General features: G+C 48.9%; 1 protein-coding gene across 3 annotated transcripts in view; it reads right to left on the reverse strand.

Annotated features, from left to right (window-relative positions):
* The window catches only part of C2CD2 (C2 calcium dependent domain containing 2), a 71,917-nt gene that overhangs the window by 6,243 nt on the left and 40,915 nt on the right, over nt 1-24,759 (reverse strand). For 2 of the 3 annotated variants that reach the window (XM_033232547.1, XM_033232549.1), the window contains 8 exons: nt 24,360-24,483; nt 22,366-22,474; nt 19,194-19,258; nt 17,382-17,506; nt 16,395-16,569; nt 15,126-15,239; nt 10,699-10,826; nt 7,883-8,192 (listed from right to left, as the gene is read on the reverse strand). In XM_033232547.1, coding sequence (XP_033088438.1) covers nt 7,883-8,192; nt 10,699-10,826; nt 15,126-15,239; nt 16,395-16,569; nt 17,382-17,506; nt 19,194-19,258; nt 22,366-22,474; nt 24,360-24,483 — 1,150 coding nt within the window. The remainder of the gene's footprint in view (nt 1-7,882; nt 8,193-10,698; nt 10,827-15,125; nt 15,240-16,394; nt 16,570-17,381; nt 17,507-19,193; nt 19,259-22,365; nt 22,475-24,359; nt 24,484-24,759) is intronic. The other variant, XM_033232548.1, reaches the window with a different exon arrangement.

Here is a 24,759-nt window from a genome sequence, read left to right on the forward strand (position 1 = left end):
AGGGGGACCCTCATGGTATTTCTGATCTGTAGGCACCTGCCTTGAAGCTCTGCTTTAGGCTCACCTTGGAGGCCCTGAAGGGCCTGTAGACATGGGCTCTCAGGTGGAACAGGGGAGAGGAAAGGTGGATCCAATAGCTTCACCTGGACTGCTCCAATGTCACCCCCTTCATTTCCCAGGGGGAATGGAGGCCTAGCGGGAGGGAACAGCAACCCACCCCCCAAGTCAACCACAGACCCAAGGTCTCAGAACCCCCAGCAGTGAGAGGTTCCTTCCTGCTCCATCTCCAAAGTCCATTTCATAGGCATCCCTGTACTGAAGCTGGCCTGGGGTCTGGAGTCAGGCCTGAGGTATGAGCAGGGACACTGTTATGGGCTGAACTTGGCTCCCCCACCCCCACCCAAATTCATATGTTACAGTCCTAACCCCCAGTACTTCACAGAATGTGACCTTATTTGGAGACGGGGTCTTTGCAGAAGTCATCAAGTTAAAATTAGATCATCGGGGTGGCCCGTGATCCAATATGCCTGCTGTCCTTATCAAAAGGGGGAATTTAGAAACAGAGACAGACACACAGGGGAAGACATTGTGAAGGGTCACAGGAAGGACGCCACATGAAGATGAAAGCGGGGCACAGGGTGATGCTTCTACAAGCCAAGGAGCGCCAAAGGTTGTCAGCAGCTGTCAGGAGCTGGAGAGGCGGGAGCAGGCTTTCCCACAGGGCCTCAGAAGGGGTGGCCCTGCTAGCACCAGCAGCTCAGACTTCCAGCCTCCAGAACAGGGAGAGAATCAGTGTTCCTGGTGTTGAAAACACCGTTTGTGGTACTTTGATACAGCCCTGGGAGGAGAGGGGGTACATTTGGCTTAAGGATCCAGGAATGCCCACCATGTCTTCCTGTTCAGTCCTCAGAACCCAGGCAGACACGTGGAGGAGTGGGGGAGTGGAGAGGACAGTGGAACAGTGTCCTCAGCCCCAAGCCCTCAAATCAGCCGGCCTCTAAGGACTACAGGTGGGCAGGCCCTTCCTGGAGAATCTGGCATGATGGGGGTCTGGGGACACCGGGCATGAGCATTTTTCAAAAGATCCCAGGTATTTCAAACATGTAGCTGGGGTTGCCCACTGCTAGCCCAGGTCTGGCCAAAATACCACTAGTGCTTAGAGTACCCGGAGGCCACAGCGGACAACGCAGGGGCAGGCCAGGGCCGAGGACACGGGCACCGTACCTGCTGTCCTGTGTGCTGCTGCTCATGCTCCTTCACGCTTCACTCTGGGGGCCTGCAGACCACAGGGCTGTGTGGGGAGAAGCTGACGCAGCCCACCCGCAGGGCCCCACACCATGCCAGAGATGCGCGGTGTGCCCAGGTTAAGAGGGAAGTGGGGTGTGCAGACAGGCAAGGCACGGCTGTATTCAAAAGACCTCAGAACAGGAATAGGAGTCGGGCACGGTGGCTCAGCCCTGTAATCCCAGCACTTTGGGAGTCTGAGGTCTGGAGAATCCCCTGAGCCCAGGAATTGGAGACTAGCCTAGGTGACATAACAAGACCCCATCTCTATTTAAAAAATAAAAATTAAAAAATTAAACTTAAAAAAAAATAAAAATAAAATGGGATATGCACATTTTCAAGCAGTTACTTGAAGTTATGCAAGGGAAATCGAACTACAAGTGCCTAAACCTGGGAGGCTGAGGCAGGTGTTTTACTTGAGCACAAGAATTTGAGACTGCAATGAGCTATGATCTTGCCACTGCACTCCAGTCTGGGTGACAGAACAAGACCCTGTCTCAAAATGAAATAAAATAAAATAATAAAAATAAAAACTGCCTAAAATTCTAATTCTTGGCATATTAAGACGAAATAGCAAGGATTGCAGCCTGCATGTAAAAAGATGGTAGACAAGAAAGATTGGCACGGCATGTTTGTTTTAACCTCACTACTGGCTCCAGTCTGTTGTCTGTCCAGACCCTGAGGGACTAACTTGTTTTGGCGGCAGATCCCCACCCCAGGGAGCCCTATGCCTCTTCCATGGGCCACACCCCACCCCGAGGGGCTGGTAACAAGGTTATTCTGTTTTTCCATCTTCGCTCACGCTTTCCAGAGCATGTCTGCTGTTTTGTTAAATTTCTCTTTTTTGAGACGGAGTCTCACTCTGTTGCCCAGGCTGGAGTGCTGTGGCGTGATCTCAGCTCACTGCAACCTCCACCTCCCAAGCGCAAGTGACTCTTCTGCTTCAGCCTCCCGAGTAGCTGGGATTACAGGTGCGAGCCACCACGCCCGGCTAATTTTGTATTTTTAGTAGAGACGGCGTTTCTCCATGTTGGCCAGGCTGGTCTCAAACTCCTGACCTCATGATCCACCTGCCTTGGCCTCCCAAAGTGCTGGGATTACAGGTGTGAGCTACCGCTCCTGGCCTGTTTTGTTGAATTTCATAGTTCAACATCAATGCCAGAAACCAGATTATGGTCATATGTGCCCGTGTGCAAATCTTCCCGAAATCATTTGTGTGACTTGCACCTTCCCCTAACCTGGTAATTCGTCACAGTTTCTAGAGGGATGGCATCAACTTCTCATACAGGGGATGGTCATGTGCGGGTGGGGACTGAGGTCTGCAGTTCTGTAGACTGGACCCTCAATGATATCCCCCAGCCGCCTCTGAGGAAGGAGGCCTGATCCCTACATTTTTAGAGTTGCTTTTGGTCACTGTTTTCTTACCTATGGGATTTTAAGATAGATTCCTTAATTAGCTATTTATGTCTGCTAGACTCTGTAGGGACACATGAGGAAGCTAAGGTTTGGAGAGGTGGCTGTCTTGGGGTCGCATACTAACGGGGCGGGTGTGTAACACTGGGCTTTCTGGCTCTGCAGTTCATGTTCCCAGGCCCTGCTCTTCCGTGCTGCTAAGGATGGCGTCTGAGAAGTGGCCAGCCAGGTGTCTGGAAAAATGGGCAAGTCTGTGGCCCCTGGGGAGGAGACTCCGGAGAGTGTGGATACATCAAAGCCCTTGGGGTCTCACGGAGCCAAGCCCCCTAATCCAGCAAGGACTTGGGCGGGATTCCCAGAACGAGTTGCGTCTCCAGAGAGGCATGCAGGGGCGGGGGAGGAGAGGATTCCAGCCACACAGACTCATCTCAGGCAGACTCATTTCAGGCAGACTCATCGTCAGCCATGAAGGACCACCACACGGACGGAGGCCATTCCATTCCCTTTCTCGATAGCAATGGGAAAGCCTGTCTTGACTTGGAAGCAGATTGTTCACTGTCACCTTTTGGGTAAACGATGCAGGGAGAACATGGCCCCGGATTTGCCAGTGCACACTAAATAGCCGCCCCACGGTGGTTGTGAGGGACAGGGCTGAGACTGGAGCACGCTCTTGTCTGCTGGGCAGTAACCCCGTATGGAATGTACCAGTCTGCCCACCTAGAATGTACCAGTCTGCCCACCTCGATGAGCAAGCCTGTGAGGTGTCGCTGTGTCAACCTGGCCGCAACACCCAGAGATTCAACAGAACACGAACTGAGGTGCGGCTGGGAAGGCACTGTGTAGATGTGGTTAACAACCCCAGCCAGTGGACTTTAAGGAAAGGAGATTATCCTGGAGAATGTGGGTAGGCCTCGTCCAATCAGCTGAAGGCCCTAAGCGCAAACACTGGTTTTCCAGGGAGGAAGAAATTCTGCCTCAAGACTAAAGCATCAGCTCTTGCCGGGGTCTGTGGCCTGCCGCCTGCCCTGCAGATTTCAGACCTGTCAATCTCATGAGTCAGTTCCTTAAATATGTAACCTGTGGGTTCTGCTTCTCTGGAGGACCCTGACTGATCCAGGAACTGATGGTCTGGATCATCAGACCATCTGGATGATCTGGACCAAGCACATCATCTGCTTGACTTTGAGCCTGCAGAAACTGTTGCCTTTTGCTGATAGTGAAGTTCACGCCACGGGCAAGAATAGCCGGCGCCATGTTGATTTCAGGAAGCCTGACTACTTGACTCCAGGCTACCTTCTCTACGCCAACAGCAAGAAGCAAAATTTAGACCTCACCCACAAGCTTCAAGATTCCTGAAGATAATCTGGGGAGTGGTTATGTGAAATTTGAGGCAAGTAACCAAGATTTTAAATGGGAGACAGGGAGAAGAAAAAAGTCCTTCCCTGGTTCTAACAAAGTTTAAAAAACACATCACGAGAAGGCTGAAGTATAAACAAATACAGGAAAGAATTTAAACATCATCTAAATTATAGCTCTAATGTCATAAATATTTCCAAATATATTCCTATTTGTCTCTACAGAGTCTAACAGATATAGTTAATTGAAGGATCTGTCTTAAAACCCAGCAGATGGGAAAAACAATGACCAGAAGAAGAAAAAAATTGTCTTTGGCTTCCCAAGAACAGCATCAGATTTCAACTGGAACCACAGATGGTCCATGGATAGAAGTGACTACTTTTTAGCTCTGGAGGATGAAAAAGGGAATCAGCCTCTTCCTGTGGGTGTCACAGCGAGGTCGCCGGGTCACATCAGGTACCAGAGCGAGCGCCCTCACCCGACAGGCACTGTACAACCTCAGCCAGAGCAGTTTCAGGAGGAACACAGGGAACCAGCAACCTAGGAGGGGAAAGGCGGAGACGGGAGGGAACACGAGGCAGGCAGGTCGGCTGGCTGCTGAGCTACAGGCTGCACTCCTAGGATGGCTACGTGTAATTGAAAAAAATAAGACAAAAATAACTTACTGTGCAGGCAATTAATTCTGGTTGGCATAGTGATCCTCTTAAGTTAAAGGGAATGAGCATGAGATGAAGAGAAGTAAGAGGCAGAAAGAATTATGCAAGAGCAACATCAGAGTGGACGTGGGCAAGGGTTCTGAGCCGTCCACAGACACCACACACACACGGGACGCCGCTGTGCAGGGCATTTGGCAAGGTTTCTTCCTGTTCAAGTGGTTTTCCCAAAACCTCCCTTGAAACTTTTGTTCTTGCTTGTGGTAACACACCCATACTATACCCTCTTCACCATTTCTACCTACACAGTTCAGTGGTGCTGACTCTATCCACAACGGTGGCCAACTTCATTGATCTTTTTTTAAACTAAAAGTAAATCAAAATTTGGGGAATACATTTCCTGTGTGGGCTGGTTTCCAACCAGCAGAACCTCAGGAGGGTTCTAAATACACAGGCACTCTCAGAAACCTAATACAAACTCCTTAGCAGGACAGAAGATACAGGTGGTTCTTAAACCGAAAAAAAAAAAAAAAAAAAAACAAGCTTTAGTTTTTAAAAACAACACCCTCTATCACCAGTTTTGAAAAATGTTTGGTCAAAAAATGAAAATGACTTGGCACCCATAACACAGAATCGTCTCAGACTGTGACAACATCTCACAGAGATGCTAATTACAAGTCTCTTAAAAAACACTGGAAGGAAACATTTAAAACTGCTGCCAAATATGTCCTGTTCAAAAACCTGGGGTCAAAGCAGTAGGGCCACAGTAGTGAAACGCACGGCACGGCTGAGCCTCTCTGCTGCATTCTCAACTGCTGAGCCTCTGGGGAGCTCTGAGCCTGTGCTGTAGGTGGCCAGCACCAGCCCCCAGCACACCTGCCTGACACCCGGTCCCCAAAGGGTGGACCCCTCATCCACCTGGCCCGTGAAGGGAGAGGAGCAGGGTGGGTGACATAGCAAGGATGGAAACCCAGGGAAAGACTCTCCAGAAGGGAAACCGGACAGAGAGAAGCAGGAGGGACTGGGTGAAGGAACACAGATCTTTGCATGAACAGGGTGAGCGAGGCCTGGCATTTCTTTTTTTTTTTTTTTTTTTTTGAGACGGAGTCTCGCTCTGCCGCCCAGGCTGGAGTGCAGTGGCCGGGTCTCAGCTCACTGCAAGCTCCGCCTCCTGGGTTTACGCCATTCTCCTGCCTCAGCCTCCCGAGTAGCTGGGACTACAGGCACCCGCCATGTCGCCCGGCTAGTTTTTTTTGTATTTTTTAGTAGAGACGGGGTTTCACCGTGTTAGCCAGGATGGTCTCGATCTCCTGACCTCGTGATCCGCCCATCTCGGCCTCCCAAAGTGCTGGGATTACAGGCTTGAGCCACCGCGCCCGGCCAGAGGCCTGGCATTTCAGAAGGAATGAGGAGGGCGGACGGGGGGTTGGGTTCTGCCAGGACAAGAGGAAACGGGCCATTGAATCAGGGAAGGGAGAGGAAGAGCTACACCACCGTGCGCCCATGTTTGTCCCGCCTCACCCAGCACTCACCGTCTCCAAGACAAAGAATAGGCCACAGGTGTGTGTGTCAGGTGACCAGGTCACCTTTGACATAACCCAAGCCAAGGCCTCTTAACGGGAGCACAGGAGCGCAGAGGTCAGTGTGCAGCTTACAGCCCTCAAGAGCTCTGTGGAGGGGGATCCGTGCATAAAGCGCCCCAAGGCCAGGCAGTGGGCAAACAGATCCAAGGGGTCTGAAATCTTATCCAGGAATTTCCTCCTTCTCCCTTTCCTCTTCTAACTTTCCATTTCCCCCCAGCACCTATCCCGACTCTGCATTGGTAAGGACAGGGGCACAGGAGAGGGCGGCCACCATGCCATCGCTGAGGGACACGAAGCAAAGACAGGGAGAGAAGGGACGAGGACAGACTCAAGGACAGTCCAGCCCATGACACGCTGTCAGCTTTGGCACCAGGGACATTTGGGACCAGAGCGTGCTGCACTGTGAGGCTGCCTTGTGGGGGCGTGTCCTGTGCACCGCAGGGCGTTGAGTGGCACCCCTGGCCTCTATTCACTAGATGCCCGTTGCACCCCAGACTCCCAGCTATGACAACTACAGTGTCTCCAGACACTGCCATATTCCCTGGGGGAAAAAGTGCTGGGCTTGAGAATCACTGGTCTATGGCCTCAAGAACAGAGGACAAGAGGCAGTGACAGCAGCGCTTAACACAGCTCCCCCAAGGAGCCCCTGCAATTTCCCGACACAGACTGTCTTAGGACATCCTGAGATTTCTGCTGAAAGCTCTGGAGCCCCACACAAGAGCCAGAGCCAGGAGTTAATGCTGAGTTTCACCTGAGCTCACAGCTTGGTCTGCCTTGCCAGTCCTGTCTTCTGCAGCGAGATGTCCTGTTGTCCCCCAAATGGTGGAGTCAGGTGGGCGCAGGCAGCGGCCACGCTCCTCATCTTATGGAGGAGGATGCTGAGGCTCGGTGAGTCTCACATCTGGAACCGACCCCAAGCCCCTAGACTACATGCCCTTAGCAAATACATTCAGGTTACTCATGCCAAGGCACTGTCTCGGCAAATCTGCACATGCTTAAGGCATTTATAGTTTTAAAGCACTGAAACTCAGGGCTAATGGAAACAATCAGTACTAATGAAATGATCACCTCCTCGCCACCCACATATTAAGTTAATCAATTCATTATTCCCAGGAGCTCCTCTCCCCCTAGAACCTCCTAGGGTCAGGTGGTGAGGTCTGGTTTTGTTTGAGGTGCAGGGAGACTCTGAGAGGCATGAAGGAGCAAAGATGCCCATATTGGCAGTGGAAGGAGCCCCAGGCTCTGCCTGGCTTTGCTCTGAGTCTCTGTGGCCCATCATCATGTAGGGCTCTTGGTAACCCCTCGGGAAGCCAGGTGGAGCAAGCCTGGACTGAGGAAGGGGCCTCTATGCATGGACACACGCTGGCCCCAAATGCAGAGATGACGCTAACCCTCAAACAGAAGGACCTGCAGATGCCCCCCATGGGTTCAAACAGTCAGCACAGGGCGTTTCTGGAAAGGGCAGGGGGTGAGGTCCAGAGGGAGCTTGTAGGGGACAAAGGGAACGAAAGCAGATGACTTCAGCTTGGAAGCCAGCATGAGCACAAAGCCTCCAAGTGGGGGGCCCGGGGTTGGGGGCTTGGGAGCAGGTACCTTTATGCTTTTTGGCAGCGCCCGGCTCCGAGACACTCACGGAGCTCTCTGACAGCTCATCACCGTCGGGGTCCAGCAGGGCCTGGCTGCTCCATGCCATGGCCTGGGGCTCCTTCTCCAAGTCCCAGGAGTCTAGCTCATCCTCCTGGGGCTTGGGGGCAAGGGATGCCTGGGCTGACTCAGCTTCCTCCGGTGGGGCAGAGGCTGCGGCCACCTCCGGATGGGATGGGGCATCCTCCTGGTGGGTGCTGTCCACAGAGGCCATGTAGCCGTGCATCAGGGCAGCACCGTGGTCCTGAGATAGTGAGGTCTGTCAGGGGCGGTGGGGAAGATGACAAGGGTTACGTGAAAGGAAGAGAGGGTTCGAAAAGACCTGAAAAGCACTCTCCAAAACATTCTAACAGTTGATTTCAAAGTCTCAGAAGATGCAGTAGCAGGCCTCGGAGAAGGCGCTCATACATCACAGCTGTTGCTCATGCTTGGGCTAAAAAAGGTCTCCCTTACAGCTGGGGCTCAGGGTCCCCAGGCGGCTGCGGGGTGGCTCCGGAGGCTCAGAGGTTAACCCCCTTCCTCCCGCAGATGGGCCTAGCGGTGGGAGCATTTGTGACACGCTGCAGAAATGAGATGCAAGAGAGCCCGTCCTTCAGAGTCCACCACAGCACAAAGGAAGTGGCCGTGGGTGTTTCGGGTTTAGTTGTCTTTGTTCCTCCACATGTTTATGTTACCTGCAAGCAGAAATTCACTGGCGTAGCCTCTCAAAAATTATATTTTGTGTAAAAATATTTAAGCGCTAAATTAACCTCTGAGAGTCGGGATAGCGTTTCCTTGGAGGGCGGAAAGTTTGGGAAGGAGGGCATGGGGGCTCCCTGAGGGTCAGTCATGCTGTCCTTGGTGTGGGTGGCAGTGACACAGGCGTTTGCTTAGGGACAATGTGCTCTTCTGACTTAAGTGCTGGCCTGTGGAAGCGCCCACTGACTCAAGATTAGATAATCTCCCCGTCTCTACTAAAAAAAATACAAAAAATTAGCCAGGCGTGGTGGTGGGTCACCTGTAGTCCCAGCTACTCGGGAGGCTGGGGCAGGAGAATGGCGTGAACCTGGGAGGTGGAGCTTGCAGTGAGCTGAGATTGCACCACTGCACTCCAGTCTGGGCAACAGAGCGAGACTCTGTCTCAAATAATAATGATAATAATAATAATGAAAAGATTAGATAATCTGAGCACCAATACAAATAATCACTGCAGTGGATTCAGAACATTAAATACTAAGATCCAGGAGTTCCTCGTGATTTTTAAATACGATCTTAGAAAAAGGCCGGGTGCGGTGGCTCAAGCCTGTCATCCCAGCACTTTGGGAGGCCGAGACGGGTGGATCACGAGGTCAGGAGATCAAGACCATCCTGACTCACCCGGTGAAACCCCGTCTCTACTAAAAAATACAAAAAACTAGCCAGGCGAGGTGGCGGGCGCCTGTAGTCCCAGCTACTCGGGAGGTTGAGGCAGGAGAATGGCGTAAACCCGGGAGGCGGAGCTTGCAGTGAGCTGAGATCCAAACACTGCCCTCCAGCCTGGGCGACAGAGCAAGACTCCGTCTCAAAAAAAAAAAAAAGAAAAGAAAAAGAAAAAGTGTATGGGAGATGCCCACGGGTCTTTTCCTTATTTTGCTCATTCATTCACCCAAAACTGAAGAAAACCCAACTACCAGTCCCCGGACTTCCAGGGAGGTCATGGATCCCCTGCTGAGGGGCTCTGGAGGGGTCAGGAAGCCCCCAAAACACCACCTGCCTGCCTCTGGGACGTGGGCAAGGCCACCCTCTGGGTACAACGGCAAGACGGATGACTCCTCTCTGGCACCTCCGAGGTCCCGTTCTGGCCCGTCTTCCAGTCACTGAGGAATCCATCTTCTGCGTGCCCTCTGGCCCACCCTCCCACTCTTTTGTGCACAATTCTTCCTCATCCCCTTCCCACACCAAATCGAAATCTCCCAACTTTCCCTCAACCTGTTCACTTGGAAATGTCAAAAAAGAGTAAGGGCCAGGAGCAGTGGCTCACACCCGTAATCCCAACACTTTGGAAGGCCAAGGTAGATGGATCACTTGAGCCCAGGAGTTCAAGACCAGCCTGAGCAATGTGGTAAAACCCCGTCTCTACCAAAAATACAAAAATTAGCCAGTCTCATAACAAATTAGCTGGTCTCAAAATAAATAAATAGATAAACATTTAAAAATCAAATTAAAAAATGTAATAGAGTAAGGATCTGTAACATGGCCCTTCACCTGACGGGTTGGCCTCTCCGCAGCCTGAACCACACATCTGCCACCACCTGCCCTGAGCAGACGTCCCAGAGCAGGAGAAGGGGAAGAAAGGGAGTGCAATGTCCATGGGGGACACTACAATCTTCATTTCTCTCTGATTACAAAAGGAATAAACATTCACTGCAAAAAAGTAAAAGGCTTTGGAAACGTGTCACGTGGAAAGTGTAAGTTCCCCGTGACTGGGTGATGACGAGAGTAGAGTACCAAAGGGGAGTCTTACGTCATGTTCCTCTCTTTCAATAATTTTTCTTGAAATGATTTGCCAACTTCTGAATGTGTAAAGCGTCACTGATGAGAAACTCTCCCGTGTCCTTGGTGAATGGGATAAACTGCGTAAACACAATACCACGCATGACTCCTTTGTGGGGTGAGGAACATAATTTGACATTTGTAAATGGAACTCTCTGGACGTTAACCAAGCGCTGGGGCTAACTTCTTCAAAGGGCAGAGGAGCAGCAGGTCACCGACAGATGCAAACACCTCCCCAGCCACCACGATGGTACCTTGGAGATCCCGGATATGATAATAGTGCTTTTCTTGCGAGGCGACTTCAGTTTCAGCTTTGAAGATTCACTGAGTTGTCGAATGGCAACTTCAGCCACTGGATCCGAACCATTCAACACCAACAATTCTGCCAGAGGGAAGGCACTGTTAAGTTCATCAGCAAAAATTAAAGACTTCCATGGGAACTTCCAGGGATAATGGAAATGGTCGATAAGCAATGGTTAACAGATATTTTCTAAAAAGGGCCAAAGCGTACACTGTTTAGGCTATGTAGGTGGTCTCTGCAACAACTTCTCAATGCAGCTTTTGTAGAGTGAAACCAGCTAGAGACCACAGGTAAATAAATGAGCATGGCTGGGTTTCAGTAAAACTTTATTTACAAAAACAAGTGACGGGCCAGATTTTTCCTGTGGGTCATAGTTTGCTGTTTGCTGACCCTTGGTCTACAACTTGATTTCCTGGGTGGTTACAAGATACTCATTGAAGTGTCTGCTTAATTAAATTCACCTATTTTATTTTATTTTTTTTTTTATTTTTATTTTTTTTTGAGACGGAGTCTCGCTCTGTCACCCGGGCTGGAGTGCAGTGGCCGGATCTCAGCTCACTGCAAGCTCCGTCTCCTGGGTTCCCGCTATTCTCCTGCCTCAGCCTCCCGAGGAGCCGGGACTATAGGCGCCGCCACCTCGCCCGGCTAGTTTTTTTGTATTTTTTTAGTAGAGACGGGGTTTCACTGTGTTAGCCAGGATGGTCTCGATCTCCTGACCTCGTGATCCGCCCGTCTCGGCCTCCCAAAGTGCTGGGATTACAGGCTTGAGCCACCGCGCCCGGCCTTCACCTATTTTATTTAAGTTATACCTGAATAGAGTTAATGGAAAACGGCAAAAGCAAGCAAGCAACAAAAAAAAAACTAACCCTCTGGAAGATTTTGAACTTTGAAAGGCAAGGTAGTGACTCCTTTTCCCTCCCAAGAGTGGCTAAACACACAGAATAGTAACTAGAGCTATGAAGGGCCAGTTAATGAAAGCACTTCCTTCCCTAGGTGAATAACCACACACCAGCCAACATCAATAGAATGCTTACGGCGAACCAGGTGCTGTTCAGAGAGCTCTGTGCACATTCTCTCATTTACTCCTATTCCACACCCCATGAGCAGGTCCTTCCTTTTATCCCATTTGACCATTGAGGAGGATGGCCAGCAGCCAGGAGGCCCCAGAGCTGACATGAGTCTCTTTGACTCAGAACTGATGCTTGTAACTTACACTATCCCGCTCAGGTCAAGTCAAAATGACAAAGCTATTAAAGTAGCAGGATAGTAAAAGGAACTTCTGTCTCAGTTTTGGCCATGGCCTGAGGCTTACAGACGCTGCATTTCCAAAGGGACTCAAGGTAAGACCACAGTGGCCAAGAACCAGTGACAACAATGACCCTGGGGAATAACAGATACTTGGTCTTCCTCCCTGGTTCCTGGCACAAAGAACAATAACAACAACAAAAAACCCTTTGAATTCCAGAGCCACTGAGCTGAGGCATCTTTCTTATTCCTCATAAGCCCCTGCAGCCCACCTGAGTGAATGCTAATGAGGATGGACATTGGATGTCGGAGGCACCAACCCTGTGGTTAGAAGGTTGGAACTTTCTGCCCTCCTCTTGCCTGTGGGGAAGGGAAAGGGGCTAGAGATTGAGTTCAAATTACCAATGGCCAATAAGTGAATCAATCATGCCTACGTATCTACTTATAGAAGCACCATAAAGCCCTAAATGACAGGGCTCAGGGAGGGTCCAGGTTGTGAACCAATGCATGCAAGTACTGGGAGAGGGGCGACTCCATGGAGATCAAAGCTCCTAGGCTCAGGACCCTTCCAGACTGTGCCCTGCGCCCCTCTTCATCTGGCTGTGCATTTGTGTGATAACAAACTGGTAAACCCAAGTAAAATGTTTCCCTGAGTTCTGCGAGCCATCATAGCAAATTACGGAACCCAAAGAGGGTGTCATGGAAACCCCAATTTGTAGCCAAGTGGGACAAAAGTGTGGTAACCTGAGGACCCACTATTTGTGCCTGGCATCTAAAGTGGGAGGGTGGTTTTGTGGGGCCGAGCCTTTTACCTGTGGGAGCTGAGCTAACTCCAGGTAGTGCCAGAATTGAATTAAATTGTAGGACACCCAGTTGGTGTCTGCAGAGAAACAGAAAATTGCTTGCCATAGAAAATCTACACATTTGGTGTCAGGAGTGTTGTGAGTAGAGGAACAGATTTTTGTTTAGCCACTGAGCCACACTGAGAAGAGAGAAGTGTTGGAGAAAGGAGTTGGGGAAGACTCCTTAGGAGAAAGCTGTGCTATAATTCCCAAAGCCACCAAGGGAGAGGCGTTGGGAGCGTGTCCTCCTCACGCCAGGCCCAGTGCTTCTATTCAGTCCCCCGAGAGCCCAGTCCAGGTGCTAGATGCAGCCTGGACACCTGCTACAGCGCCTGGCTGCACCGTGGTGGGTGAGCCTGGGGGCTGGCTCCATGGCCCATGCACCAGAACCCACAGTGGGAACATCAGTCTGGGTCTTTTAAGAGGGATCCTGCCCAGGTGACAGGACCCCACAGTATGGGCAGTGGGGGCACTGCCAGGGGAAGAAACTGAGGAAGGGGCATCAGGGGCAGCGGCAAAAGTGTCAGAGGCATTAGTGCCAGAGCGGCTCCATCTCAAATAAGGGCTGGGCAAAATGAGGCTGGGACCCCCTGGGCTGGACTCCCAGGAGGTGAAGTGTCCTTACTCACAGGGTGAGCTACTAGGTTGGCACAAGGCACAGGTCACAAGGACCCTGCTGATAAAACAGGATGCGGTAAAGAAGCCGGCCAAAACCTGCCAAAACCAAGATAGCAGCGAAAGTGACCTCTGGCTGATGATAATGATGATGCATTAGCATGCTAAAAGACACTCCCACCAGCACCATGACAGTTTGCAAATGCCATGGCAATGGCAATGGCAAGAAGTTACCCTATATGGTCTGAAAAGGGGAGGGACGCTCAGTTCTGAGAAATCCCCACCCCTTTGGTAGGAAACTCGTGAATAATCCACCCCTTGTTTAGCATATGATCAAGAAATAAACAGAAAAAGAGCCAACTAGCAGCCCTACGGGTTCTCTGCCTACAGAGTAGCCATTCTTTTATTCCTTTACTTTCTTAATAACTTGCTTTCACTTTACTCTGTGGACTCGCCCCGAATTCTTTCTTGCACCAGATCCAAGAACCCTCTCTTGGGGTCTAGATCAATACCCTTTTTTGGTAACAAAAGGAGGGGCAGGGCCTGCATCCCAGAATTGCAGGTGGGGGACCCAGCACGGTAGCATCCAAAAAACCATAGAACCTCCCACGAGAGGAGGAGGCAGTTGTAACTTTCGCCAGGCTGAGAATCCAAAACCATGTTAAGACAGTGCTCCTCCAGTGAGAAATTCCCACTCCCCTGACCACCCCACCTTGTCCAGTTGTTGGCCTTGGCAAGGTCAGACACAGGACTCGGTGAATGGGGGAGAGCTAAGCAAGAAGGAAGCACCCATTGCCCCTAAGAGTAGGTCACGAGGGGGCAAAGGCAGAAAGTTAATCCCCAAATTTAGATTGTGCAGTGATTTAACAAGTCAGTAAGACATCTCTTCAAAAATGTCTATTACCTGAAAGTGACCATAAAATAATAGGAGATTTGCATTTCCTATTAGTAGTGACCATTTCCTAGTAGAAGGGAAAAAGCTACTTCTACTCAGCAGGTCTAAGCAGAAAGTGGGAAACAAAATTAAAGTGACTGTGATGATGATGTCCTGAGTCCTACTTGTTTGATGGTAACGTAGCTAGCGTGTTGTGCAAGAAAAAAAATGATCAGAAATTTTAAAACGTAAAGTCTCAGCTGGTTTTTTATTTTGTTAAAGCATTCCCTAAAATGTAAAAGGAATATGAATGCCGCTTCTGGTCTTTGATCAATTTGGAGTTCCCTTTTCTCCCTCTCCTTCACTCATCACTCAACCACAAAACCAAGCCAAATCAAACCTTTTTTTTCTTTTAAGAGATAGGGTCTCACTCTGTCACCCTGGCTGGAGTGCAGTGGTGCAATCTTGGCTCACTGCAACCTCCACCTCCCGGGTTCAAGCAAGTCTCCTGCCTAAGCCTCTCAAGTAGCTGGGATTACAGGCATGCGCCACTACGCCCAGCTAATCTTTGTATTTTTAGTAGAGATAGGGTTTCACCATGTTGGCCAGGCTGGTCTCGAATTCCTGACCTCAAGTGATCCACCCGCCTCAGCCTCCCAAAGTGCTGAGATTACAGGTGTAAGCCACCGCACCTGGCCCAAAACAACTTTTTCCAAACTCTGAAAGGAAAATACTTCATATCAGAACAGCCCAAAAGGCCCAAAGGTGCTAAGAGGGAGAGCAGTGTGGGCACGTCTCAGTTACCTGTGTCTGAAGAAGAGAGCGTTTTGCTGACAGGGGCGCTGCGGCAGGAGATGGCCTGGACAGAGATGTCCTTCTCAATCACCTTCACCTTGATGGGAGTCTTCACCGGAGCCTCTGCCAGAGGAAGATTCTGATTACAAAGGTGGCCCCATAGTTGACTGGATCAACAGTTACTGAAAAGTGAAAGGACATCCCTCACTGCAACTCTGGTGTGTGCAGTTGGTAAAGGCAAAGTTGAATGAAAGCCGCTTTGAACGGAGGAGAGGCAAGAGTGGTGTCTGGAGTCCAGGTTGAAATAAAATTTCAGAAACATTTTAACTAAGCTAGAATTTCCCATTCTATTTGGCATCCCTGAACTGTGCCAACTCATGTATTCTGGGAGGATGATGCTTTTGCACAAGTAGAGATGCACTGTGAATTGTGAGAAATAAAGCATCCACTGATACAGAAACTTCTGTCTCCAAGGCAGTGGCTGTGGAGACAGGTACAGAATTCAGCTGGATCTCAAATAACAGCCTATCAAGCCTTCTAGCAAACAATTTTTAACAGAAGAAAGTCTACAAGGCCAACTCACTTTGAATTTTTCAAGAAGAAAGTGTGTGCTGTCCCCACATACAGGTAATAGAGTTTGTGTTTTGTTGTGTTTTGTTTTGTTTTTGAGAGGGAGTTTCGCTCTTGTTGTCCAGGCTGGAGTGCAATGGCGTGATCTCGGCTCATTGCAACCTCCACCTCCTGGGTTCAAGCAATTCTCCTGCCTCAGCCTCCAGAGTAGCTGTGACTACATGCATGTGCCAACACACCCAGCTTATTTTGTATTTTTAGTAGAGATGGGGTTTCACCATGTTTGTCAGGCTGGTCTCAAACTCCTGACCTCAGGTGATCTATGCACCTCAGCCTCCCAAAGCGCTGGGATTACAGGCATGAGCCACCGCGCCCGGCCCTATAATAGAGTTCTTAATTTAACTTAGTTGGAGTTACACCTAAGTGTAACTATACTATCTAGATTTTAGCTTCAGAATACACGATGGGAATCGAACCTCGTTTCAGCTTATTGCATACGTGTTTGGCAGAAGAAAAAGAAAAGATAACTGTCGTCCAACAACAACAAAAAACTAAGCACAAGTGTGGCCAATCAGCATCCTTCCTGTGCTGTGAGATTTTCCTAACACTGAGTGCTGCAGGCTCCAGGACTCCGCACGCGGTGGGGGCAAGGTGGTTACAGGCAGGCGCCATGCACAGAGTTCCTCGACTGCGTTCCTGTTGTCTCACCGGAGCTCAGTGGGGACGCCCTCCCCACGTCGACACGAGGCTTAGTCTTCACGGCAGTGACAGTAGTGACCACAGTCCCACAAGGCATCACCATGCGGTCCTTTTCGATTTTTGCAGCAGGAACAGGGGGAGGGATGTGCCAGGATTTCAATTCCCCAGGTTCTATGTAAGAGAACTGCAGAGAAGACGTGTTACTTGTTTCTGGTTTTGTGGAAACTACACAGGCTGATCAGCCGCCTAACGCTGCCTTCTTGTGAAATAACCGTAATTCCGGCCGGGCGCGGTGGCTCAAGCCTGTAATCCCAGCACTTTGGGAGGCCGAGAAGGGTGGATCACGAGGTCAGGAGATCGAGACCATCCTGGCTAACACGGTGAAACCCCGTCTCTACTAAAAATCCAAAAAAAAAAAAAAACTAGCCGGGCGAGGTGGCGGGCGCCTGTGGTCCCAGCTACTCGGGAGGCTGAGGCAGGAGAATGGCGTGAACCCGGGAGGCGGAGCTTGCAGTGAGCTGAGATCCGGCCACTGCACTCCAGGCCGGGCGACAGAGCAAGACTCCGTCTCAAAAAAAAAAAAAAAAAAAAAAGAAATAACCGTAATTCCTTCCCTTAAGGTCACTTAGTATTTCCAGTTAACCTGGATATTCCCAGAATGAACACAGACCCCACCTTACACACAGCGGCTCAACACATAATGATGGCAGCCGAATAGAAGCTGGAGAACCAAGCAACATTTTCAAAGGCCTCTTTGGGGTAGGCCTGTAAAACGGCATCCTGAAAAGTCATCTCCTCCAGCAGGCAACTCCACTGTACAGTGGACAGAACGTGCTCTATTTGAGTGTAGTCCTGCGTATGATGAAACAGCGTCTCCTCTTAGAGGAGGTCTTATTTCACACAGAAGCAGGACTGAGACTCTGCAGACATAAGTGAAGACGCTCCTTAGGTAAGTGCCCCAAGCCGGAACCAGCCGCCATGGGAGCCTCGTCCTACCTCTGCCGTGACCGAGCCCAGCACCGAGCTGCCGCAGGCAGACCCGCTGGTCAGCGTGAAGCTCTGTGGCCCAGAAGGCTGCTTCTTAAACAAATCCAAAGGAACTATCGCCGTCGCCAGCAGACCTGAAAAGACAGGAGACAGGCAAGGGGTGCCGCTGATGTTTCCACGGGGTTCCGTGAGAACAGAAAGGCCCACAAGCCCAGCAGCCGGAGCATGCTCCTCACGTGCCTCTGGCACACTCGAAAGTGCTCACGTTTCAGCACGTTTTAAAAATGTCAGTGTCATAAAAGACAAAAGCTGTCGAAACGCTGCAGGACAGAGGATGCTAAAGCAATAGGACAGTCAGGCAATGTCCAGCCTTGTGCCGGAGTGGAAATTTCGGTCACTGCTCTGAAGGGCATCATGGGGTCGTCCAGTGACAAAAACTGGAAAATGGACATAAGTTAAGGAATTGCACCAATGTAAATTCAGGAAGCTGATAACTGTACTGTGGACACAGAAGAGAATATCTCCATTCCTAGGAAAATACACACTAAAGAATTGAGGACAAAGGGCCGAGATGCATATAATTTATCCTCGTGTGTGTGTGTGTGTGTGTGTGTGTGTGTGTGTGTAAAAAGGAAATGAGTATGGTGGGGAGAGACCAAGAGTAAGCACAAATAGTAAAGGAAACTAGGCAAATATTAAGGATACATGAGTTTGAGTAAAGGTTATGTGGCTGTTCTTTGTATTGTTTTTGTAAAGTTCGACATTTCATAGATTCCATCAGGCTGGGCTGGAATGAAATTTGAATGAGGCCAGCAGGAGTGGGGACCCAGGAACGGGGTCAGAAGTTGACCTCTCTCCAGGTGACCAGCGCCCCCACGCTGTGCGGGTCCCCGACCTGCGGAATGCCTCTCTCAGAATTGTCTCATGGACATCCCAGTTTTCTTGGGACTCCAAAATCAAGGAAGTCACCTCAGGATTCTTGCTATTACAACTAGGATATAAAACTAGTTAACTGGGAGAAATAACGAGCTTCTCACTTTAGGAGGTAACCAAATGGCTTGATTTTATTGCTGGATAAGCTGGGCAAGGGCTTCCCAATTTTGGTATGTTTATGGGGAGAGTTTTACAATCTAAGAAAATATTTATATCTTTAAAAACCTAACAAATATTGTAACTGTTGATTTGGACACACGCACACATACAGGCCCACGTTCATTTTAGTGTTTTAGTGACTTTACCTCTAATTGTTGCTGCCTTGTGTATAAATCGTTAAGTTCCATTTAAACCTCTGTAGTTTATTTTATAAGGAAAAACCCAATGAAATTGATACAGGCAGTAGAATGGGGATGAAAAAGCTCTGGAGATAGATGGGGGTGATGGTTGCACAACAACGTGAGTGTACTGACTGCCCCTGAACTATGTACTTAGAAATGGTTAAGATGATACATTTAACATTGTTTATCTTACTACAGTTAAAAGGCTTTGTTTTTGTTTTTGTTTTCCAAAAAAGGAGGTCTCTTGGGGCAAGGAGGGTTCAGAACTACTTCTCTATGCCAAGAATTGTTGCATAAACTATTTTGGATTTTTTTTTTTAAACAAACAAACAAACAAAAAATCCAGTTGAACATTTCCCCAAAATGTATGACCTTGTTAATAACTCAAATTGCCTTTCGACCAAAACGTCCCATGGGAAAACCGAAGTCATTTAGAGGAGGGGTCACCTTCCTCTGCTGGATCTCCCACCGCCCTTTCCCGAGGCCCAGGTCACGCAGCGGAGGACCTTTCCAGAGGGCAGGGCCTCTGTCCTCCTGCTCAACCCACCTTCTGAGGGTCGCCCAGCCTCTGAAATCTGCAGGTGTAACTCCTTCGACTTGGCATTCAACTCGCTTTGGAAGAGAAAAAAGTTATAAGTCCTCAAAAATGCAATGCTTTATTCTTTTTATGAAATATAGCATTTTTTCTGATTATAGAAAGGAACACAAAGATGTCAATATTTAACAAACTACCAAGACATATAACCAAAAATAGGCAAGAGTATCTGCAACCTCCCCGTTCGGAAACAGCTACCATTAATATTCAGGGACTAGCCTTCCAGAGCAGTCAACAGGATGTTCTGTGATGACAGTGACAGACCAGCTGTCAAATGCAGTAGCCACAGAGCACTGGAGAGGTGTCCAGTGCAAGCCGAGGAACTGAACGTCATTTTAAAAAATTTCCGTTAACTTAAATTCAAAGAGACACACGTGGCCAGTCGCTGCCATACTGAAAGCACAGCTATATAATGACCTAAAGACAAAACACGGAACACAATATACCTCCCTCCTTTGTAACCCATTTATTTTCTTTAAAAAGGCATTTAAAAAAAAAAAAAAGTAGAGATGAAGTCTTGCTATGTTGCCCAGGCTGATCTCAAACTCCTGAGCTCAAGCCATCCTCCCGCCTCGGCCTCCCAAAGTGCTGGGATTACAAGAGTGAGCCACTGCACCCAGCCTGTAACCTATTCTTTTAATTGAAGTTTTTGTGGATGTCTTTCTGTGTAACTACACAGCAACATCATGTTTGATGGGCCGCTAGTATTCTGCTCTTTGGCCTTAAGAGATTTTATTTGGCCAACTCTTCAATAACCAACGCTTCTTAATGTGTTGGTGGTCCCCAGTATTTCATAGCCATATACAAGCTGAGAGGCACATTCTTAGGCATATATCTTTGCACGCCGTGTGATTATTTCCTCAGGAAAACTCTAATTGCCTGTCAAATGGCATGTGCACTTGAGAGGTGTTTTTTTATTTAGGCCGACTGATGGCATCCAGAATGCTTACTCCCAGTGACACTTCCAATGCCATTATCACTCTCTTATTCTCCACCAAGCTGTGAGGTGCAAAAATGACCTCTCTCTTTTGCTGAAGTGTGCATGACTTTATGCTTATTTCTGAACATGTTTTCAGAAGTTTACGGCCATCGGTAGCTCTGGCTTTTGTATTTCCATTTCAGGAATTTTGGTCAGTTTTCTAAGGCAGCTGTCATCTTTTCCATTCATGATTTATAAAAGCTCTTTATATATATACACACATACACACACACACGGGAAATTTTCTTCCATTACTTTTTCTAATTGTTCATTTTTTAAGGATTAGATTGTGATTGATTTTAATACCTTGGTACTCAGCTAATTCATTAAATGATTATGTCTATTAGTTTTTTAAATATTCATTTCTACGTTATATCCATTATTCTTTCTAATACTTTGGGTTGATTTTCTTGCATAGTCCTGACATGCAGTCATATCATCTCCGAACAATGACCGGTCTTGCCTCTTCCTTTCTGGTATTTGTGTATGGTTTTTTTCCTTATCTAATTGCATTAACCAATACCTCTAGAACAAAACAATAGGCATCCTTCTCTTGATTTTAGTGAGTCTGCTTCTGGTATTTACCATTTATGGTGATTTTAAAAATCTTATTAAAGAACGGCCGGGCGCGGTGGCTCAAACCTGTAATCCCAGCACTTTGGGAGGCTGAGACAGGGGGATCACGAGGTCAGGAGGTCGAGACCATCCTGGCTAACATGGTGAAACCCCGTCTCTACTAAAAAATATAAAAAACTAGCCGGGCGAGGTGGCGGGCGCCTGTAGTCCCAGCTACTCCGGAGGCTGAGGCAGGAGAATGGCGTAAACCCGGGAGACGGAGCTTGCAGTGAGCTGAGATCCGGCCACTGCACTCCAACCTGGGCGACTGAGCGAGACTCCGTCTCAAAAAAAACAAAAAACAAAACAAAACAAAACCTTATTAAAGAAGTCTCCATAAATTTTGCTTGAATTGAGTTTTTAAAAATTAAGAATGGGTATTAAATGTCACTGAATGTCTTTTGGACATATGTAGAGAAAATATGTTTATTTTCTCCTTTGATCTAGTGATACGATGAACACCATTAATAGATCTCCTTATGTGAATGCACACTTATATCCTTACATTCCTGGTATGAACACAGCTGGCTTTATTTTTCATGTGCTGTTAGATTCTGTTTGATAATATTTTATTTATGATTCTTACACCATTATTTATGCATGGCCTACATTTTTCTCTATCTCTATTTTTTGGAGATGGAGTCTCACTTTGTTGCCCAGGCTGGAGTGCAGTGGTACAATCTCAGCTCCCTGCAACCTCTGAATCCCAGGCTCAAGCCATTTTCCTGCCTCGGCCTCCTGAGTAGCTGTGATTATAGGCACCTGCCACCATGCCTAATTTTTGTATTTTTAGTAGAGACAGGGTTTCATTTACCACGTTGGCCAGGTTGATCTCGAACTCCTGACCTCAAGTGATCCACCCACCTCAGCCTCCCAAAGTACTGGGATTACATGTGTGAGCTACTGTGCCTGGTCTTTTTTTTGAGACAGGGTATCTCTCTGTCACCCAGGCTGGAATGCAGTGGCACAACCACAGCTCACTGCAGCCTCGATCTTCCAGGCTCAAGCGATCCTCCTCCATCAGCCTCCCAAAGAGCTAGGAGTACCACAGGCAAGGCAAGGGCCACCATGCCTTTTAGTAGAGAAGAGGTCTTGCTATGTTGTTTAGGCTGGTCTTAAACTCCTGGGCTCAAGCAATCCTCCCGTCTGTGCCTCCCAAACAGCTGGGATTACAGGCATGAGCCTCTGCGCCCAGCCCCTTTTTCTGTTTTCTTTGTTAGGCTCTGGATTCGGTCAGAGGCTCCCTCCCTTTCCATGCTGGATGACGTGTGTGTCTCTAAGAGACCCAACAGCGGCTTCCTTTCATCCTATCAGGGCATGAGGAGAAAACTGACTCTCAGAGCTGCCTTTCAAATGAAACCCATGTTTGACCTAAAGCTACCTTTAAGAAGCTTAAGACGCCATTTGTTGTTAACCGTTTTGGTTTAGTGTTTTAGCCTAAACGGTGCTGCAGAATGATCTCAGGATTTAGCGCTCCTGAACAGACGCGACCGTGGACACGCAGGCCCCCGATAACCCGGCTGGACTCACAAGGTGAATTCCTCTTCCCACGTGAGGTCTGTAGTGTTTTTCGTCAGGGTGCTGGAGAACTTCTGTATGGGATCGTTCAGCTGCACGATGCACACTGCGTTAATGTGGCCTGTAATTAAATAGAAGGGCATCGTGTTGGCGTTTATTTTTATTTACTTTTTATTTATTTATTTTTTGAGATGGAGTCTCACTCTGTCACCCAGGCTGGAGTGCAGTGGCACAATCTCAGCTCACTGCAAGCTCCACCTCCCGGGTTCAAGGGATTCTCCTGCCTCAGCCTCCTGAGTATCTGGGATTATAGGCACGCACCTCCACGCTCAGCTAATTTTTGTATTTTTAGTAGAGACGGGGTTTCACTATGTTGGCCAGGCTGGTCTCAAACTCCTGACCTTGTGATCCACCCGCCTCGGCCTCCCAAAGTGCTGGGATTACAGGTGTGAGCCACCGCGCCTGGCATTATTTTTATTTTTTAAATTGCATGAAGACATTGTATGCATAGAAAAAAAGGCTAAATTAAATGGCTACGGTCGAGGCTTACCCACTTCAGAGACTGGGAATTCTTTCATTTTCCATTTTCAAATGCTCATAGCACCAACCTTTATTGGAGTTAAAGAATTTTTTCCCACATTTGATATCAACAGCCCTGGGCTGACCCCAAGTGCCTCGCCCCCTCCGTCAGTGCTGGCCACAGGCATGGGCTCCCAGGGGAACCCTCCACGAGAGGCAGCACCATTATATACAGAGGCATGGTCCCCACTTTTAGACAAGACTAACGGTTGCCAAAGCCTGAACATCAGTTCATGTTGACTCCTAAATTTGGAAATACACCTCACAGAGTTCCCATTTCCCAACTTACACCAGACAGATGCGGTACCTGATACTAGCCAGGGTATTTGATCCAGGTAGTAGGACATGTCCCTAGTGAACAGCTGTTTCTGCTTTGAGACAATGCTTCTCCCTGCAGCACCAAGTCCCTAATACACCATGGAATCAGTAATTGCTAGAATGTGTGGACGCTGGACCATGCCGCAGCAGGGTGAAGCAGCCTCCAGACGTTCGCTACTGAGCTTTCACAGTCACTCTTCAAGAGAAGACTCAGACCCAGACATGGGGACATCCAGCAGAGGGAGGCACAGGGCCTGGCCTCAGGGCAGGTGCATGTGGGAGCTGGGACCCCAACCTTGACCGACCGAGTCCAGCGAGCCCACTTTTAGCCACTAAGCAGTACAGGCTGAAAGAAAGGGCAACATGCAGGCACTTTTACCAAAAAAAAATCCTCGACAGCTAGCTCTGCACAGTCTCGGCTGCTAGATGTGGCCCGTTTGTGCTTTTGGAACTGGAGGAAGTCCCTCGCAAATAAAGATAAGTCACCTCTAACACACTCAGGCAATACAATTCACTCCTGTTCTTGGCAAAACGGAGTCGCGGAGTAAAGAGGTGCCCTGTCTCGAGTGACTCTGTGTCTGGGGCCTCAACAATGATTCAGAACCACCCAGAAGGGGTTATCCGTTCTGTGTTGCTTGTCTTGGCTCCAACAGCAGCCATGGTCTCCCAGCACGGGAGTCCCGAGTGTGGCCGAAGTCATCTGATGCCCATCAACTCCCTACATCCCCCTTCACCCACTTTCTAAGAAAGCAGAAGCTGCACCTTGCTCAGGGATGCTTAACACATACATACGGGTTCAACAGTTTAAAAATAAAAAAAGGAAAGAAAAGATAAAAAAGACAGGACAATTCCAGACAAATGAAAAAGACCAAATCAATTACATTCCTTTCTCCCCTCGGCCTTCACACGTGCAGAAACAGGATTGGATTTTTTACCATCTCTTGTTCCCATTACATTTTCAGGTGCTTTCTGCAACCATGGCAGTGCTCCCGCTGCATCCCCACAGGAGGATGCCACCGGAGAATCCAAGGCCCCCCCGCAGAGCCCCTGACTCTGCTCAGGGGCAGGAACAGCCCCTCCAGGCAGGCCAGGCTCCCACTGTCACCCACCTGAGGCACCGGGCTCGCTGAGCAGCAAGGCGCCGATGTTCCTCACCAGCAGCTTCAGCTCGTGAGCCCTTGGAGGTTTCGGAGGACAGGATTCCTGAGCAGTAGAGGGGGCACACTGTAAGTTCTGAAAAAATAAAAAGCATTTTATTTTTGGTCTTCGTGGGGAGACTGAGGAGCAAGGAAGTAGCCACTGGACTCCTGTTATGGGGGGTGGTGGCAGTGGGGTGTCTACAGGAAAATCTGCACGGAGAACCCGAGCTCTGGGGTCTGCTCTGGGGAGCCAATGAGCCATCGCCATCCTCCTGCCTGGGAGCATTTTCTATCTAAAATACAGCAAGCACAAGTAGCAATGCATTCATCCACAGACAGGGTTCCCAAAACTTACCACAAGGGAAGATGG

The sequence above is a fragment of the Trachypithecus francoisi genome, unplaced genomic scaffold, assembly GCF_009764315.1.
Source record: "Trachypithecus francoisi isolate TF-2019V2 unplaced genomic scaffold, Tfra_2.0 Lachesis_group14, whole genome shotgun sequence".
NCBI lineage: Eukaryota > Metazoa > Chordata > Mammalia > Primates > Cercopithecidae > Trachypithecus > Trachypithecus francoisi.